Source organism: Zonotrichia leucophrys, chromosome 7, assembly GCF_028769735.1.
Source record: "Zonotrichia leucophrys gambelii isolate GWCS_2022_RI chromosome 7, RI_Zleu_2.0, whole genome shotgun sequence".
NCBI lineage: Eukaryota > Metazoa > Chordata > Aves > Passeriformes > Passerellidae > Zonotrichia > Zonotrichia leucophrys.
In genome coordinates this window covers 22,937,050-22,955,241 of record NC_088177.1, presented here as the reverse complement: position 1 = coordinate 22,955,241, position 18,192 = coordinate 22,937,050, and the positions used below count along the sequence as shown (strand labels likewise).

Genomic DNA, 18,192 nt, shown 5'->3' with positions numbered 1-18,192 from the left:
TGATTTGGAGAGCTATGACTACTGAGATTTCAGTGTTTAGGGGCTTTTAAAGTACTGTAAATTCAGGTTATGTCTTTTAACTTTGTAATTCAGCTTCACTTTTTAAACTTTTTTTCCTTAGAGAAAGCAATCTTTGAGTTAGGAATAATTCAGTGGTTGCTTCTGCAAAAAATGTTATTCCTTACTTAAAAACTGAAATCACACCTATTTGTTTTTGTTAAGATCATTTTCACAAATTATAAACTTGAGTTTTGCAACACCCCTATCTCTGAATATTCTAGTGTAAGCTGCTGTTGGTGCAAATTAGAAACTTTTAAAAGCGGTGTGATACCTGAATAAAGGAAATGTCTATGTCTGAAAACCTGCTAAAATGTAATAAAATTAATCTCTCAGTGTTGTTATTACTCTCCACCATTACAGTTATTTTTCTCAGGCTGCCACATGTAAAATGTTAGTGGAAAATACATAGCTTTATAGAAGGATTTATACAGCAGCTCACAGAGCTTTATTAAAAAGTTTTTCCTTATGCATCAACGCTCAGGAAACATGAGTGCCAAAGGCTTTCATACACTATATCAGTGGTGAGATATTTTTATAAATTTGGTCCTGTAGCACAATAGATCTGATCTGTCTATCTAAGAGAGCAAATGTCAGCTTACATAGTTAGAAATCTCAGTATTTGACCTGGATATAATAAGTAAATAATTCAAAATGTTTATGTCTTTTCACCCAGAGATTGCTTAATCTGTTGTCTTGAAAAATGTTATTCTTAGGGATGTGTTCTGTGCACTGGAATATCGAAGCTTTGGGTTGTGACTTCAGCAATGTCACTCTAGGTTAGCATTTGCTTAGCAGTCTTGTGGAAAAACACTGGCTCAGCTGGTCGGCCTGCAACATTATCTATTCAAGCTGTGTTTCAGCAAAGCCCCTAAGTATTTTAAATCCTATTTTTAGACATGAGTGACTCATCTGCTGAAAGTGCTTGCTTTTAAGTGCTGTGCAGAGTTGGGCCAGAGAGGTGCTGGCAGGATGAACTTGCTGACACCATCACATACAACAACACACAGTGTGTTTCCTCTTCATTGACTGAGTGTTTTGAGACTCAGTAGAGGCCATGTGAGATTGAGTTTCCAGTAGCCTTTGTGTAGAAGGGGCCATGGTTAAATCTGCAGATGCTGCCTATCACTTACCTCTTTCTGCTGAGATAATTAAATATCTAGTGTGTTTTTAGTGTTAGCTTTATTATGTGCCTGTGTACACAAGTTACTTGTTAGCTAAACAAGACTGTACCTATGCATTTTTTTCTTGTATTGAGTTTGTTGGTTGGGGTGTTTTTAAACATCTAAAGAAATGAGAATTAAAAACTTTCTTGAGTTTTTTTTTTCTTTGAATGGTTTAAAGATTAAAATAAACAGCCTTTTAAACTTAATATTTTTAAGCTCTTTTCTCCTTAAGGAAGAAATAACATGCCCTCTTAAACACTTTCATACTTACAATTATTGCTCCCATCACTTCAAAAAATTTGGATTTAGTCCTGACCCATAGCTTAGCTTTTCTGAAATCCTTGTTTTTACATTAGTCCTTGTTTTGTCCCTATTTTTTAGCTTTCCTGCATAATCTGGGTAGGGTTATAGCAAAGTATAAAAAAAGATTCTTTTTGGAATAGGTTTTTAAACATTTTATCTGGTGCATTTCTTCTGATGAACTTGAGTTTGTTCGTGGTGTTGTTTTTTTTTTAGTGTTAGTGGTATGTTGACAATCACAGCGATGGCATCATGTTTGCTAAGTAATGCTCTTGCTCCACTTCAGAGAATTTTACAGCTCCTGAAGTGTTGCATTTCTGTGAATGTGTTTGCTCTCAAGCTTTTTCTACAGAGTGAATTCTAGAAGCAGACTTGCTCCTTTGACCTTGATACTCTTTTCCCCATAGATAACATATCCCAACCCCTCCCACAGCTCCCCAAATGTGAAGACAGGCTTTGCTGTGACAGATAAGTCAGCTGACTTGTGGGATGAAGAATTGATTAATCACCCACTGCAGGTGACAACTTGTTGGTCCAGGCAATTAGGGTCAACTAGTCTGTACAGGTTGAAGCTGCCAAAAAACCAAGATGGTGTAGAGGAAAGCCTGGAAATAACAGAAGGGTAAGAACAGCAGGGTAAGAGTGTTTAGGCGTGTGCTAGAATTTATCCTTTGTCAATAAGGAACCTATGAAGAACATTTTTTTTGAAGTAACTTTCCAAGGCTGGCTGGTGGATAGGCTGTTTCTAACAGATGGCTGGATTGTCAACAGTTAACTCCCTGGTTTACATTGGAGAGCTGCATTTCTGTCTCATCTTTTGTTTCAGCAACTCTTTTTCTGTAGTGTAGTACAGGAACTGTAAAAGCAGCATAATAAATAAAGAAGGAGTCACAGACTTTATGGTGCAGAAAGCATGCTTTATTTCAAATGAACAATTCTATCTCAAGGAGGTTCAACAGCTACTAAGCTCTATTACTACATTAGGAGAACTAAAGCAAATTGAAGTGCAGACTGGTATTTGATGTTGTAGCAACAGTTTGTTTTCAAACTGTGGTTCATTGCTTAGTTGCCTGGAAGTGACTACTGGGTGTCTAATACTACCACACAAACTCACTCACTGCACCCTAAGAACCTCCGAGATGGGGTACTGCTGCTGCACTTGAATACCTAAATAGCTTTGTTGATTAAGGGGATGGCCAGGTGATGTTACTTTTTTAAAAGCTATTCAGGCAATCAATATGTCAGAAACAGTACACAGTGGGTGAACAAAGTGCTGGCCGCTTGCACTTTGTCCAGAAATTGTCAGTCAGGTAGGAAAATTATGACATAATCAGATCGAATGTAAAACATTAAAGCAATGCTTACAGGAGGGTAATTGCAAACATCACCAATGCCTTACATTTCTGATTCGACATAAATATTTGTGCACGTATGAAATACTGTGCACAGTATCATGTCTTAGGTGTAGGTAATCTTCAACAGGGAGCCTCTCTACCTGTTGAGGCATTCTTAGACATCAACAATGAGTTGAGGCGCAAAAATTAGTTAAATGTTGAGCTGGGTAGTCGTTTGCTAGGAAACTTTCCCCTGCCAACTGTTAGTTCCAAAAGTTACGTTTCAAAATGTCATAAAATAAATGGTACAAAACTTCATAACCGTTAACTTCGGCTATATACAGTATGTACATGTCAGTGAAAAAAGTGGTTTAAATTCTTAGGTCAATAATGACTATAAGTCATAATGTATAGATCTGGACTTTGTCTCGTTCAGGTAGATAAAAAAATATTTTTCTTTTATATTTACATATCAGATATTTCAGTCCATATATGAATCACTTGTAAAAATACAAGTGTAAATAATACAGATTAAGCTCTCTAAGGTGATCGGATATTTATATTCACAGTGGCAGAATCGGTACCGAATTCATTCCCTAAATTCAGAGTATAAAGTCCACCGTCGTTCTTCTGGACATCCATGATGATCAGGGTGGTTAGATCTTCACTGGTTTCGATGTGGAATCTGCCTTGCTGGTCCTGACTGGTAATTTTTCTCCCTCTGCAGTACCATGTTATTTCAGGAGCAGGTTCACCCGAAAAGGCACAGGATAGTGTGAGAACTTTTCCTTCCTCAATGCTGATATCAGATGGGAGAGCTTCAATTTTGGGTGGTACTCCTTTATAAAATAGGGGAAGAAATACCAAGTTAGTCTGTTTTCACTAAGCCACGAAGCAGCTTTACTCTGAGGACTACTTCAGGATAGCTGAAGCACTAACTACCAATAATTGTAATGCTCACCTCTCAGACCTGATTTAAGCATTTTACTAGTTGAACTCTCCAGTTGAGCCATGCTAGATTTCCCCATAATACTGCTGGAGCTCATCTCTACAAAGGATTCTTTCATGGAGGACATGCTTTTGGCAGACATGCTTTCAAATTTCATTTCAGTCATGCTGCTACTGCTGAAACTGCTGAATGAAGCCTCTTGTTTAGAAGAAGCCATTTGAAAGGACTGAGAAGAAAAACTTTCGTGCATGCTTGCGTCGCCACTGGTCTTCAATACTACCTCTTTCGGAGGTTCTTCAACTAGAGCTGAGGAGCATTGCAAACATAGAAGGAAAAAGCAACAACATCACATTAACTAAAAAAGTCATGCAGTTCTGTATGGTTAATTTTACAGAAATGAAGATGGCATACTTTGCTTTCAATGGAAAACTGCAGTGGAGTATACACTTGTTTACAGTCATTTGAGTCAAGATACCGAAATCACAAACAGTAATTTAGAAATTAAAAAATAGGCAAAAACTTACAGTATGTATGACCTTCAAGGAAAACCATACATACTTAAGAAAAAACAGGTCATCACACAGTGTTTCTTATTAGAACCATGACTAGAATTAGACACTGAGAAATTAATTGTGTGTGCTCAGTTGATATTTGTAGAAGCTGTGAAACGTTTTCAAGCTCTTAAAAACACAGAATAGTAAAATCTGTATTTCACTGCATTGTTTTGTAGCTGTAAAGGGCAACAGGAAATCTCAATCACTGCAGCTTTGCTTTAAACCCACACACAGTCATGCAAGCAAATCACAACCACACCTTGATGCTAGGAACTGGGATATGGTATAGCTAATAAAATAGTAAACCCAGTTCTATTAAATTGCCATAAAAACCTTTAACTGTGGAATGACTTCATTTTATTGTAACAGATATTTTTAGTAAATAGTTTTTTTTTTCCTTTTAGAAGAAAGAATAATTGCCAGCACCAAGGTCTTAACACACTCATCCTAGAACAAATGCTCATAGCTTTCTTTTACCATGCACCTGTTGATGTAATAGAGCACCTCTGTGCTACTCAGGGTGTTAAAAAGATTTCTAATGCTGTTTTAGGGCTGTATATGTAATATTTAAAAAAAAGATGAACATCTTAAAATACTGAAGTCAACACTGCCAGTGGATTTTATTGTAAGTCATTTTAGTAGACACACCACAGCAAAAAGTTGTGACTATTCTGAACACAAGATCTGAAAAGCAAACTTACGGAGTACAGTCAAAGATGCTGTAGCAGAACACTGCCCATGGTAATTTTTTGCCTTGACTGTGTATTTTCCAGTGTCACTCACTGTGGCATTTCGAATCTCAAGAGAATATATATTTTTAGAGCGAGATACTCTGAGATGCGATGAAACTGCAATCTAAGGAGGGGAACAAAAATGGTTTCATTAAGATAAATTTTATTAATAATTCTATTTTTTCAAGTAAACATATTAAATGGTTACTTACAGGTTGATTATTCTTTAACCACTCAACTTCAGGAGAAGGCTCCCCAGAGACTTCACAGGTGAACAACACGTCTTGTCCTTCATTGACATTTTGAGACTTGGGCTGCATGATGAATGCTGGTTCACTGGAGCGCTCTTTAGAAAGGGTCACAACATACTGGCATTTAATAATGCCTTCATCAGTTTTACCTTCACAGGTGAGTATACCTTCATCCTTATTACTGGCCTTTTTGATAGTTAGCGTGTGATCAGTTCCAGAAACGCCATATCTGTAATCATCTGAATTTCTCAGCTCCATTCCATTCAGCACCCATTTTACTTCAGAGGCACCAGGAATGTTGGCCTTCACTGTCACTTTTTGCCCTTCAGACATTGTCATTTTAGTTGAAGAAGCTGTAATTTCTGCTTTCATTTGTCTGACATCTTCTGTAACAACTGACTTTTTAATGACTTCTTGAACTGCAGATTTCTCTTCAGTTGCCACTACTGATTTCTTCTGGCTAGAAACCATAAGTAACTCATCTTCTTTCTGAACTGTTTTGTGAGATTCAGTTGCACCTCTTACCTGGGAATAGATATTTTTAAATACTTGGCCAGTAAACTGGAAGTTAGTTTTTGAAACACCTCCTTCCCCAATAATTTCACAGGTATATTCTCCTTTATCAGATTCCATGAGCTCTTGGATTTTGAGCTCGTAAGTGCCATCTGCTGCATAATGAAACTTGAAATGATGGTCTTCTTTCAGTTTTTTACCATCCTTATACCAAGCCACTTCTCTGACACTTAAAACATTGCTTTCAACTGCACAGGATAACTTTACTTTATCTCCAAGAGCTTCTGCTTTCAGATGTTGTTTAATCTTTGGTGGAGAAGCAGTTGGTAACTGTACTTTCTCTGTTACCATTTTGTCTGCAGGTGGTGACTTAGCTTTTGGGGGACTGCTGATGGGTTCAGGAGATTTCACTCGTTTAGGAGACTTAACTGGCTCTGGTGACTTTACACGAGGCTCAGGAGATTTGATCCTTGGAGGTGATGTAATTGTTTTTTCAGGAATTTTTGTTCTTTGAATGGTCAAAGTAAAGTGGGCTTCCTGTCTTCCTTCAGAGTTTTCCACCACAACAGTGTAACTTCCTTCATCTGATATCTGGACGGAAGAAATTTCAAAGGTAGACTTGTACTGTGTTCGTGTTACCTGGAAGCGCCTTGAAGAAACAATAGGCTGACCTGCACGGAGCCATGTTATTGTTGGTGCTGGTTCACCATCAACATCACAGGAAAATCTTGCAGTCTCCCCTTCAGAAACTGTGATTGACCGTGGCTTTGTAAGGATTGTTGCTGGCAGAGTGCTTTTAAATGCTTTGTGTGAAGTCCTTTCTTCCAGTGATTTTCTTTCAGCTGCAGTGACTTTTTCTTCAGAAGCAGCATAGTGTTCATAAGATAAAAGTGATTCTCTTGTTGATGACACTTCTGATTTGACCTCTCTTACTGAGGAACTTGCTTCTGTTTCAGATGCTTTCTTAAACGAGGAGATTGCATATGCTTCTGTTTTTGTCAAGTCAGGCAAAATTGACCTTGGTACTTCTTCATCTCTCCTCTGGGAAGAGTATGTAGTGTAATCTCCTCCAGTAACATCTAGTGTTGCATAATCAGAGCATTCCCCTTTGTAGTTTGTGCATACAGCTCGGTATGTTCCACTGTCATCAATGTGGCAGTCGAGAATCTCCAGAGTTAATACACCACTGGTATTGGTGAAGTGTATCTTACTGCTCTCTTGCAGCTCAATACCATTGTGGTACCACTTCACTTCGGCGGTTGGTTTTGACTGGACATTGAGAATGAACCTGGTATTATGGCCACACGGTACCCGGTGTGAGCGCATCCTCAGCGTAATGCGAGGAGCGTGGTCAAGGGTGAAAGGCTGCTGAGTCAGAACTTCGTATTTCCTTTCCATCGTTTTTTGAGTTTTCAGAGCAGATTTCATGGACTCATATCTAGAAAATATATCAAATCTTGCCATCCTCTCAAACCGGGAGAGAGATCTTTCACTACCAACTGGGCTAGGTGAGCGTGGTCGAGTTCTCTCTGGTGTTGGGGATCTTCTCTCACTTTCTTCAGGAGGCCGTGTGCGAGGTCGAATTAATTCAGATACAGGACGCATCAATTCAATGTAAGTTGGAGACAGGGATCTTCTTCTCCTTAGTAATTTAGAGGAGGGTGAAAATTCCCTGTGAGCATATTGCACCATTTCTATTTCTTCTTCTTCTTCTGATGTGATCTCCATTATTTCTCTTTCTCTCCTTCTCCTGAGTCTACTCTTTTCTTCCTCTGCCATATATTTAAGCTCACTCCTGTATCCAGAGAGTCGCTGATCAGTGCCAACAGGCCGGAGCAATTCTTCATCCTCCCGCTCATCCATTATTCTTTGCTTTTGTTTAGGTGGTCTGTAGGCAGCCCTGTCGTGACGTTGACGAAGCTCTGCATAGCTTGCACTTGTCTCAGCTTTAGTTGGAATGTGATAGCTTGAATACCTCAGCTCTCTTTTTCTTTCTTCCTCTGAACTGACCTGTGCTCCTGCAGTTGAATATCGAAGGGCAGACAGTTCAAAGCGTGGGGGGCTTCTACTTGGTGGGGAAGCAGAAAAGCCCAACTCCAACTCCTCTTCAAGGCGCAGTCTTTCCTCTTCAGTTCTCTTCATGGCTAAGTAGTCATCTATCGGCATGAGCAATTCCTCATCAGACAAGTCACCAAGCGAGCGCCTTCTTGGTCTATAGTGATATTCATACTCTGGAGATGGGGTACGCCGGCGTGCTGGTCTCACGATTTCAAGATCGTCTTGTGTCAGCTTTGGTATGCGCCATTTAGGCTTGTACTGATCAGAAATGCGAGGCAGTGGCATCACATAGAATTGCTCCCACCTGGAAAGACGTATGCGTTTCTGGCGTTTCTGAACAGTCCTCTCAAGTTTCCCTGGCATTTCATACTGGTCTCGCAGCCTCTTGTACCACTTCATGTCTGACAGAGGCACAAAGTGTTTAATTTGCTGATCTTCCTCAAGAGCAGCATGTTTGCGAGGCTCTGGGATCTCATATGGCATACGAAGTCTCCTTTCCTCCTTCTCCTTCTTTTCTTCTTTCTGAACTTCATATTCACCTTTAACGGTCTTTGTGCTAACAGCTGGTTTATATAAGATAGCAGCTTCTCTGAGAGCCTCTTGTGCAGTTTGTGTCAATGGAACAGCTTCAACCCCAGAAAGGATTTCTGCCATTCGTAAGGTCTTGTCAATTTGCCTCTGTACATGTTTCTCCCGCTCTTCTTCTGTCTTGTACTCACGCTTGACATATTTCAGGCGTTCAACTTTTAGATAAGCCTGACAGCTTGTAGATCCAGCACTGTTTGTAGCAGTAACTCTGTAGTAGCCACTGTCTTCTGGTAAAGTATCTCTGATGTGCAAAGCATAGTAATCTAAACCTTCATGAATTATATCAAAGTTGGGACCAAAGGATAGAGGTTGACCATCTTTCTCCCATGTCAACGTTGGTTTTGGCACACCAGATACCCTGATCTCAAAACTGACATTTTGGCCTTCTTGACATTCAGCATTCGCCAGAAGTCTTTTAAACATTGGCCTGAGTGTGGCATCTGCTGGAGGGGGATGCGGAATCACAGTCAGCTTAGCTTTGCAGCTGTCTTCACCATATTTATTGCGTGCCACAATACTGTATTCAGCATCATCCTCTTCAGTGACATTATTGATGACAAGTTGATAAAGACCCTTATCTGATTCGAAAGTATATTTCCTATCATCATCTCCAGGTTTGATTTTCTGGCCTGATTTGTACCATGTTACGCGAGGTTCTGGGTGAACTGTTATAGTTACTCCAAACCTGACATTTTCTCCAACATAGGCAGTGCGGTTATACAAAGGCAGAGTAAATTCTGGGGGATGCTCTAATAGTCTCATAGTATCAACCCGTCGTTTCACTTTTCTAACAGTTCTGCATCTGTAGTGCTCAGAAATTTCTCTCACACCTTTAACAAAAAGTTCTGCATAAGAGCTGTCCTCACCATAATCATTCACCACCTTGCATCTGTAGGTACCATCATCTGATTTAGAAACATCTTTGACATACATGGTTGCCACACCATCTTCATATTTGATTTCGTATTTCTCATTGTTTTCTAATTGCCTCATACCGAAGTACCATGTGACTTGTGTGGACTCATCATAGTTTTCAATCGTACATACATATTTGGCATGGCCTCCTTCTTCTGCAACATTATGCTTTATCTGCCCAGCAATAGGCCCAATGTCTATTGGGGCAACTTTAACTTTAGCCACAGTTATGCCTTTCTGGGATCTAATTGCACCTCCACAGGAAATGCGGGCTACTGACACAACTGTATTCCACTCCTTCTTTACTAGAGTTTGATAGTAACGCCTGTGCCTTAAGGTCTTAATAGTTTTGGTGCTGGTCTTTTCCGTCTGCTGTTTTAGCCACACATGATTAAGCGCTTCAGCAGCTGTCATCCTAGATTTTCTTTCCTTTACTAGTAGGCGATCAATGAAGTCCATGGCTTCGATGCTTATGTCTTTGAATGCTTCATCCTCAAAGCTGTATTCAGCATTTAGAATATTTTCAATAACTTGTTGGTTTGTTTCAGCAATGAAAGGGTTAAGGCCACTGAGAAGTATGTATGTCAGAGCACCAACTGACCACATGTCCGTAGCTGTGCTGACCAAGTCATGGTGATGTACTTCAGGGGCATAATATTCAGGAGAAGTGAACTGGAGTCTAAAGCTGTCTCCAGGCCTCAACTGTCTGGCTTGACCAAATTCAACAATTTTAATTACAGAGCTTCTTCTCGTGAAGTAAATAATATTGTCTGGTTTAATATCAAAATGTCCAATGCTATGACTATGTAAAAATTCTAGTGCATCACAGATCTGGCGTACGTAATTTACTATTTCTCTTTCATTAAGTTCGAATGAAGCTGTGCTAATTCTTTCAAAGATGTCAACCCCAGAAATGAATTCAAAGATCATGACCAACTCTTCTAGGCTCTCAAATGACTCATGAAGATACAGGATATTTCGGTGCCTAGCAATGTTTAGGATGGAAATTTCTTTCTTTACCAAAACTTGGTCTGCACCCTTTACTTTGACAAATTTGGCTAGGTAAGTCTTTTTTGAAGCTGCCTCAACACAGCGGTGCGCAATGCCAAACTGCCCGCGTCCTAGCTCTTCTGCAATCATGTATTTGTCATAGAGCTCCTTTGTAGAATAGTGACCTGCTTTAGCTGCCGTAATTTCTCTGGTTTCATCAACTTCTTCATCATAGTTCAATACTCTGGTCTTATCTTCCTTTGTTACAATTGGATCAGTAGGTTCAGAAGGCTGACTTTGGCCAAACTTGTTCTCTGCAATTACACGGAACTGGTAGGTGGTCTTGCCAAATAGGTTCACCACTGTGTATCGTGTATCACGAGCCTGTGCAACACGAATCCATCGCTCTGCTGTTGTGGCACGTTTCTCAACAATGTAGTTTATGATCCTGCTTCCACCATCAGTAGCTGGTTCATTCCAGGTTAAGTTGACTGAATCCCTTGAAACGTCAGTTACCTTCAAACCTCTTGGTGGATCAGGCACATCAGCCACATCTAATTCAACTGTTTTTTGATCAATTCCAAATCTGTTTTTGGCACAAACAATGTAAAACCCTGCATCTTTTCTGTCAACACCATTTGGGAAAACAAGAGATGTGAATGACCGTGTAACAATGACTTGGTAGTGTCCATTAGTATCAATGAGATCTTGTCCCTTCTGCCATGTGATCACAGGGGGTGGCTTGCCACTGAATGGAATCTTGATGCTCACCACTTCCCCTCGGAGAGCGTGAACAGCTCCCATGCCTTCCAAGTTTTTGGGCAAATGAATCTTTGCAGGAACTGGAATAGAAAGAGGAAGAAAAAACATGTAACCAAAAGCACATGAGAAGAGCATCAACAGTCTAAATATTCAAAATTAAAATGAATTTGTCTTGATTATCAAGACCCTTCATTCACCTTCAACATCCAGAGAGGCAGTGCCAGACACAGATCCTCCTTGGTTGGTAGCTCTAACTTGATATACCGTGGCGTCATCATCTGTTACATTCGTGATGACCAGCTGGTAATATCCTCCCTTGAATTCCTGTATCTTGATCTTTTCCCCATCTGGCATGATTTCTTTGCCCTGTCTGTACCACTTGACAATTGGCTTAGGATGACCAGTGACTTTGCAGACAAATGTGGCATTAGCTTGAAATTTCACATTCAGATTCCTTAGTTCTTCCTTGAAATGTGGAGCTTTAATTGGTACATCAGATTTTGGAATGACTGGTTCGGATACCTCACTCCACTCACTTTCACCACCAAGATTTTCACATTTTACACGGAACTCGTATTCAAGACCTTCAATAAGATCTTTCACAGAGTAGACTGTTTCACGAATTTCATCTGTTGTTACAGAAATCCACTTGTTTTGTTTTTTCTCACGCTTCTCAAGATAGTAAGTTCTAATCTTTGCACCGCCATCACTTGCAGGTGGTTTCCATGAGACAACGCAAGAATCCTTTGTGACAGCACTTGCTACTGGCTGGCCAGGTTGTCCTGGTTTATCTGTAAAGAATAACAAAGTTCAAAAACTGAAGTGAGCTTGCCTTACTAATTAATTGCAGGGTATGCTGGTTTTGGCTGGGGTAGAGTTAACTTTCTTCCCAGTGGCTACTATGGGGCTATGTTTTGGATTTGTGCTGAACACAAGGTCCATAATACAGAGATGTTTTTGTTATTGCTGAGCAGAGCTTACACAGAGACAAGGCCATTTCTTCTTTTTCTCACTTCCATGCTGGTGAGAAGTTGGGGGTGCCTGGGAAGGTGAGAGGAGACACAGCCAGGACAGGTGAGCCCAGCTGACCAAAGGGGTATTCCAGACATATGACACCATGCTCAGTAATAAAAGGGGGGAAGGGTGGGACATTTGAAGTGATGGCATTTGTCTTCCCAAAACACTGTTACATGTGATGGGGGCCCTGCTGTCCTGGAGATGGCTGAATGCATGGGAAACAGGGAATTAATTCCTTGTTTTGCATTGCTGGTGTAAGCAGCTTTCCCTTTTCCTATTAAATTGTCGTTATCTCAACCCAAGAGTTTTTCAGCTTTTACCCTTCTAATTCTCCCCTGATCCAAGAGGTGGGGCAGTGATCAAACAGCTGTGTGGGGCTGGGCTTAAATGAAAACACAGGAGCATACAGGCATTCATATTTTAGGCTCTACTTACCAAATGGAGGCTTTATAAAAACTATTGATGAGACCTCCAGTGCTTCACTAATGCCGTACATATTCTGAGCAGAAACACGGAAATAATAGCCTGCATTTTCAGTTAGGTTAACAATTCTACAGGTTGTGCCTGAAATACTTGAAGACACAAGTTGCCATTCTGCTCCTTCCTTGGCTTCACGTTTCTCTATGATGTAATTGGTTATCATAACACCTCCATCATCCTCTGGTGGTTTCCAGCTTATCACCACAGAATTCTTCAGTATGGACTCTATAACAATTGGTCCTACTGGTTTATCTGGTTTATCTGTACAAGAAAAAGCACAAAATTTTTATTTGTATTTCCAGTCAATATTTGAAAAAAATATTCCACAAAATACTGAAAAGAAAATGAATTACCTTGTATTTCCACATTAAGTACAGTGTCAACTGTTCCAAATGTGTTACTAAGTTGTACTTTGTACTTCCCAGCGTGAGTCTTGTGCTGGACATTTTTAATAGCAAGATGAGTATACTGTTCTGTATTCTCAATAGTAATTGTTTCTGATCCTCTCAAAGGCTTGTTGCCATGGAACCAAGTTATTGCTGGTACTGGCCGGCCAATATACACAACATGAAGGCGGAGGGTGCCACCTGCACCTGCATAGTATTTCTCTTTCAATGGGAAGCCAGGATGGAACTGAGGAGGAGCCTGCAATAATAGCTTGCCACTAGTTTCAATTTCTCCGACATCATTGGTAGCCATACAAGTGTAGAGACCTTCATCCTCCTGTTCATCTGTCATTACTGTCAGCGTATGATTGCGTCCATCAGACGACATTTTGTATTTTCTGCTTTGTACCAGCTCTTTGCCAAAGCGGTACCATTTAATATCAGGCAAAGGTCTCCCAACAATCTGGCATGTCAGCTGAGCTGCCTCCCCCAGTTTAGTTGTAACATCCTGCATTTCTTTTTTAATGGCAGGTGCTTCTCCAGCTGAGATAAAGAAAATAAGAAGAAAATAATGATGATTACTATTGACATTTGCCTCTATTACTGTAAATTAGTTTTCATTTATACTTGATCCTCTTGAGAGACTGTCCTTTGGGACAGTCATGTTAGCAAATATCACATCAAACAAAATAGGAATCATCTTAAATGCAGCATCATGGTTTATGATGTACCAATATTACAACAATATTACAACAGTAAATGTGACAGTGTATTTTTGCTTACATGTTAACTTAGTTTTCACTGCCATGGCAGTCCTTCGAGGTCTGCTGAGGCCAGTCTGATTTTCTGCAAAAACACGGAACTCATATTCTGTGGCCTCTAGTAAACCTCCTACTGTAAACTGCCTGTCCTTGATGCGTTCCTTATTGCATTTTTTCCAGGTGCTTTCTCCAGACTGGCGATATTCAACCCAATAGCCAAGGATCTCTTTGCCACCATCACTTTCAGGTCGTTCCCATTCTAATGTAATGCTGTCCTTAAAGATAGAAGTGATCTCAATTTCTCCAGGTTGGCTTGGTTTGTCTGAAAATTAAAATAAAACAGAAAATCAGTTTTTATCAAAATGTCATTAAGCTGCTCTTCAAAAGATCTGTTAATGCGAACATTATCTTACCAAATGGATCCTTGCATACAACTGGTTCAGAAGCAGGACTTGCTTCACTTTCACCAATGTCATTTTGAGCAATGACACGGAATTGATATTCAGCATCTGGAACAAGTCCTGTGACTGTGTACATTGTAGTGGTAATCTGTGTCTTATTATGCCGGACCCATTTTTCTGTAGATGTCTCTTTCCGTTCAATATAGTAGCCAGTTACACGAGAACCACCATCATCTTTAGGTCTGGACCAGGACAAGTTGACAGAACTCTTTGTAACATCAAGGACTTCAGGTGGGTTGTTTGGAGGCTCTGGCGGATCTGTTAATAATGGTAATAATAACAATAAAAAAAAACCAGTGACACAGCATTAATATTTCTGCATATATTGTCACATTTTTCGATCATAATGTAGTAATTAATTTCTCTTTTTTTTTGAGCTGAAAAGAAAACTTACTTAGAGGCGTCTTTGGTACTGCTGGTTCTTCAGATTTGAGAGATTTGCTAATACCAAAATGGTTTTCAGCAGAAACACGGAAGTGATATTCCACATTTTCTTTGAGTCCTTTCACCACTAGTGATGTCCCTTTCACTCTAGAGTCAACAGTGTACCAGGCAGTCTTCGGTACCTCTCTTCTCTCAACAATATAACCCAGGATATCTGCACCACCATCATCTGTAGGAGGTCTCCAGCTCACTCTGACAGAACGAGCTTGTATATCATCATACTCAAGTGGTCCTTCTGGTGGATTTGGAATGCCAATCACTCTGACTTTAATGTACACGGCTTTTTTGCCGCACTTGTTTTCCAGTACCAAATCATAGGTGCCCGAATCTTCCCTTTCTGCATCTTTGATCACAAGTTCTGTATGAGTCTCAGAAGTCGCAATCATGGCCCTCTTGCTGATGTCCTGTCCTTCTTTTGTCCATTTGCATACTGGGATGGGCTTACCCTTAATGGGTATTGTAAGCCTGATTACTCCTCCTTGTCTCACCATGAGACCTTCTTGGTATTTTTCATCAAGTTCATAGTCAGGATATTCTGCAAACAAAAATAACATGTCATGCTATGTCCCTCTACAGATGATATCATACCTGCTTTCGGCAAAAAAAATTTAGGACAGCTTTCAACAAGAGCTAAGGCTTGAAATGTCTTACCAAGCATTTCTGTAATTTTGACTGTTCCTGGCACTTCAGCAGGTTCTCCTGGCCCGCCAGCATTACAGGCTAGCACTCGGAATCTGTACTCTGCACCTTGAGGAAGATGTGTCAAGGTGTATTCCCGAATCTTGGTTGGTGTAGTATTGCATTTGGTCCATTCAAATTGATCAACCTTCTGCATCTCAATTAAGTAGCCAGTAACTTTAGAACCACCTTCATCTTCTGGTGGACTCCAAGCCAGGGAGACAGATGTTCTTGTAGTATCAGTGACTCTTGGATTCTGAGGTTTACCTGGAGGAGCTGGAAGAGAAGATCAGATAGGCATGTGGGATTTGTTTCTATGAATATTCAAAAAATGAAATAAATGCTAACTTTCAACTTACAATCTCTAATAAGTCTATAGTGAATTTAAAAAGGAAAACTTTGAATGAAAGATTTTCACTAATAATTTCGTTTTCTTCAGTCTGAATCTCATTTGTTAGTACACCCAGAAAATTCTCCAAATTAGAATTAATTCTACCATAATGCCATTCCCTTCTACCATCATGTGTTTAATATTTGTAGGAAATTACTTACCAATTGGATCTCTGGCAACAGCAGACTTGGAAGGACGGCTGGGTTTCCCAGTGCCTCTGGCATTGATTGCTGTGACCCGGTGCTCATATTCCAATCCTTCAACCAACCCAGTAGAACGGTAACGAGTCATGGTGACTGGAACTTTATTTGCACGGATCCATCTATCTGCTCTAACTTCTTTGCGTTCCACAATATAACCAGTAATCTGTGAGTCACCGTCATCTTCTGGAGGATACCAAGTCAATGTCATGCCATCTCGAGAGATATCAAACACTTCTGGAGTGCCAGGAGGACCAGGAATACCTGTAAAAACATGACATGGAATTAGTGAAGAAAGTGTCAGACGACTTTATATACCAGTATGATGTGGCATATTGTGAATAACAATGTAATATCAATGTCTTATCAAACTCTTTTATTAGTAGGTACTGAAGTAATTTACAAATCAGGTAAAACTTCTTGTTTTGTAATGGGGTAGAGAACTTTTTCAAGACTGATGGTAGACCTGAGCAGAAAATCCAAGTTTACCATCCACATTCTGTGCAGTACATCTATAATACCCATATAGATTTATGGATGGAATATTTTCCTCTGGAAAATAACACGATTACTGTGCATTATAATGTACAATTTTATCTGGCAAAAGGAAGTAGCAACATCTAGAAAATTCTATTATATCTGTGGATATATAAGCCAATTTAAATATATATTTTTAATTTTAAAGATAGACATTGAACAAAAATTAAGACTTACGGATTCTGCTCTTGCATTCTATAATTTCAGACTGCAGGTAAGATCCAATTCCAAAGCGGTTCGTAGCAGCTACACGGAACACATATTCTGCGCCTTCAACAAGTCTGGTGAACTTAAATGTTGTCCTAGTTACTGACTCTGAAACTGGCAGCCATCCAGGACGATGAGCATCACGCTGTTCTACCACATAACCACTAAGGGCAGCTCCACCATCCAGCTCAGGAGGCTCCCATGAGATGGTCACATAATTTGCATCAATTTCATCAATTCTGATAGGTCCAATAGGAGGTCCAGGCTTGTCTAGGGAAGAAAATTAAAAAAAGAAAAGAGAAGCTTACGAAACAGGTGCAAAAAACCAATCATATTTCTCATGTAAAAGTTTGAATGGAGGAAGGTTATGGACAATTATTTTGATGAACTCTTACCAAGGATTATAACCTTTACTGCATCAGTAACTGTTCCAGTTGTGTTCTTCAATTCAAGTGTATACTCCCCTGTGTCATGTATGGTGGTCTCACGCACAGTTAGTTTGGCCATTTTGGCAGAAGTCTCCATTTTGATGCGTTCTGATTCTTTTAGTTTAGAACCAGCAAAGAACCAAGATGCAGTTGGAGGTGGTCGTCCTTCAATTGGAATGGCTAATTCAATGGGCTTGCCAGCAGGTACATGGATTGTCTTCTGAGGTATTCCACTGAAGTCAATTGTTGGTAGAACTAAGGAAACCAAATAATTGATATTTTAAATACCTGTTTTGTACCTATCACATTCTTTTGGTGTAAGCTTGACCCTATTGTTTTCAACAGCAGATACCTACCTTTTCGGTCTTGAACTGTCACTGCTGTGACAATCTCACGTGGTTCTGACATGCCCTTCTGATTCTGTGCTCTGACCCTGAACAAGTACTGTTCACCTTCATTGAGAGAGATAATGGTATGCTCGAAGACAGTAGGCTTCAATGTCACCACCTTCAACCACCTTTCTGTTCCAGCCTTGCTGGCCTCGATGACATAGCCAGTCAATCTGCTGCCACCATCATGCAGTGGCTTCTCCCAGGCAAGTGTAACAGTTGATTTAGTGGTGTCAATCACTTCAAGTTTTTGTGGTACCATGGGGACATCAGATACCAGTACTGCATCAGATGTTTCACAGCCTTCACCAATGCCGTAAATATTTTCTGGTAGTACTCTGAAATAATACAAAGCTCCTTCCAGAAGTCCAGTAACTCTGTAAAATGTCTTGCTGCATTTGGTAGTGACTGTCTTGTAAGCTCTCATGGAAGCTTCACGTTTCTCAATTATGTAATTGTTGACTGGGGCTCCACCATCAATGACTGGAATGTCCCAAGTAAGTGTCACAGAATCTTTTGATACTTCCTTAACTCTCACTGCTGGTGGTGGACCAGGTGTGTCTAAAACAAACAAACAAACAAGATTTTTTTCCCCCCCTTTTTGGATCCTTTCATTTTACAGTCAATGATTACTTCTGCATAAAA

At 40.0% G+C, this 18,192-nt stretch overlaps 1 protein-coding gene across 1 annotated transcript in view; it reads right to left on the bottom strand.

The window, feature by feature from the left end:
* Positions 1-3,397: 3,397 nt before the first annotated feature.
* Positions 3,398-18,192, bottom strand: part of TTN (titin) — a 235,050-nt gene continuing 220,255 nt past the window's right edge. Inside the window, 15 exon segments of the mRNA XM_064718447.1 lie at positions 3,398-3,696; positions 3,819-4,112; positions 5,062-5,215; positions 5,304-11,248; positions 11,366-11,959; positions 12,621-12,926; positions 13,019-13,594; positions 13,835-14,134; positions 14,226-14,531; positions 14,668-15,252; positions 15,369-15,671; positions 15,948-16,250; positions 16,701-17,000; positions 17,126-17,413; positions 17,515-18,108. Of these exon segments, the coding sequence (XP_064574517.1) occupies positions 3,398-3,696; positions 3,819-4,112; positions 5,062-5,215; positions 5,304-11,248; positions 11,366-11,959; positions 12,621-12,926; positions 13,019-13,594; positions 13,835-14,134; positions 14,226-14,531; positions 14,668-15,252; positions 15,369-15,671; positions 15,948-16,250; positions 16,701-17,000; positions 17,126-17,413; positions 17,515-18,108 (11,147 nt within the window).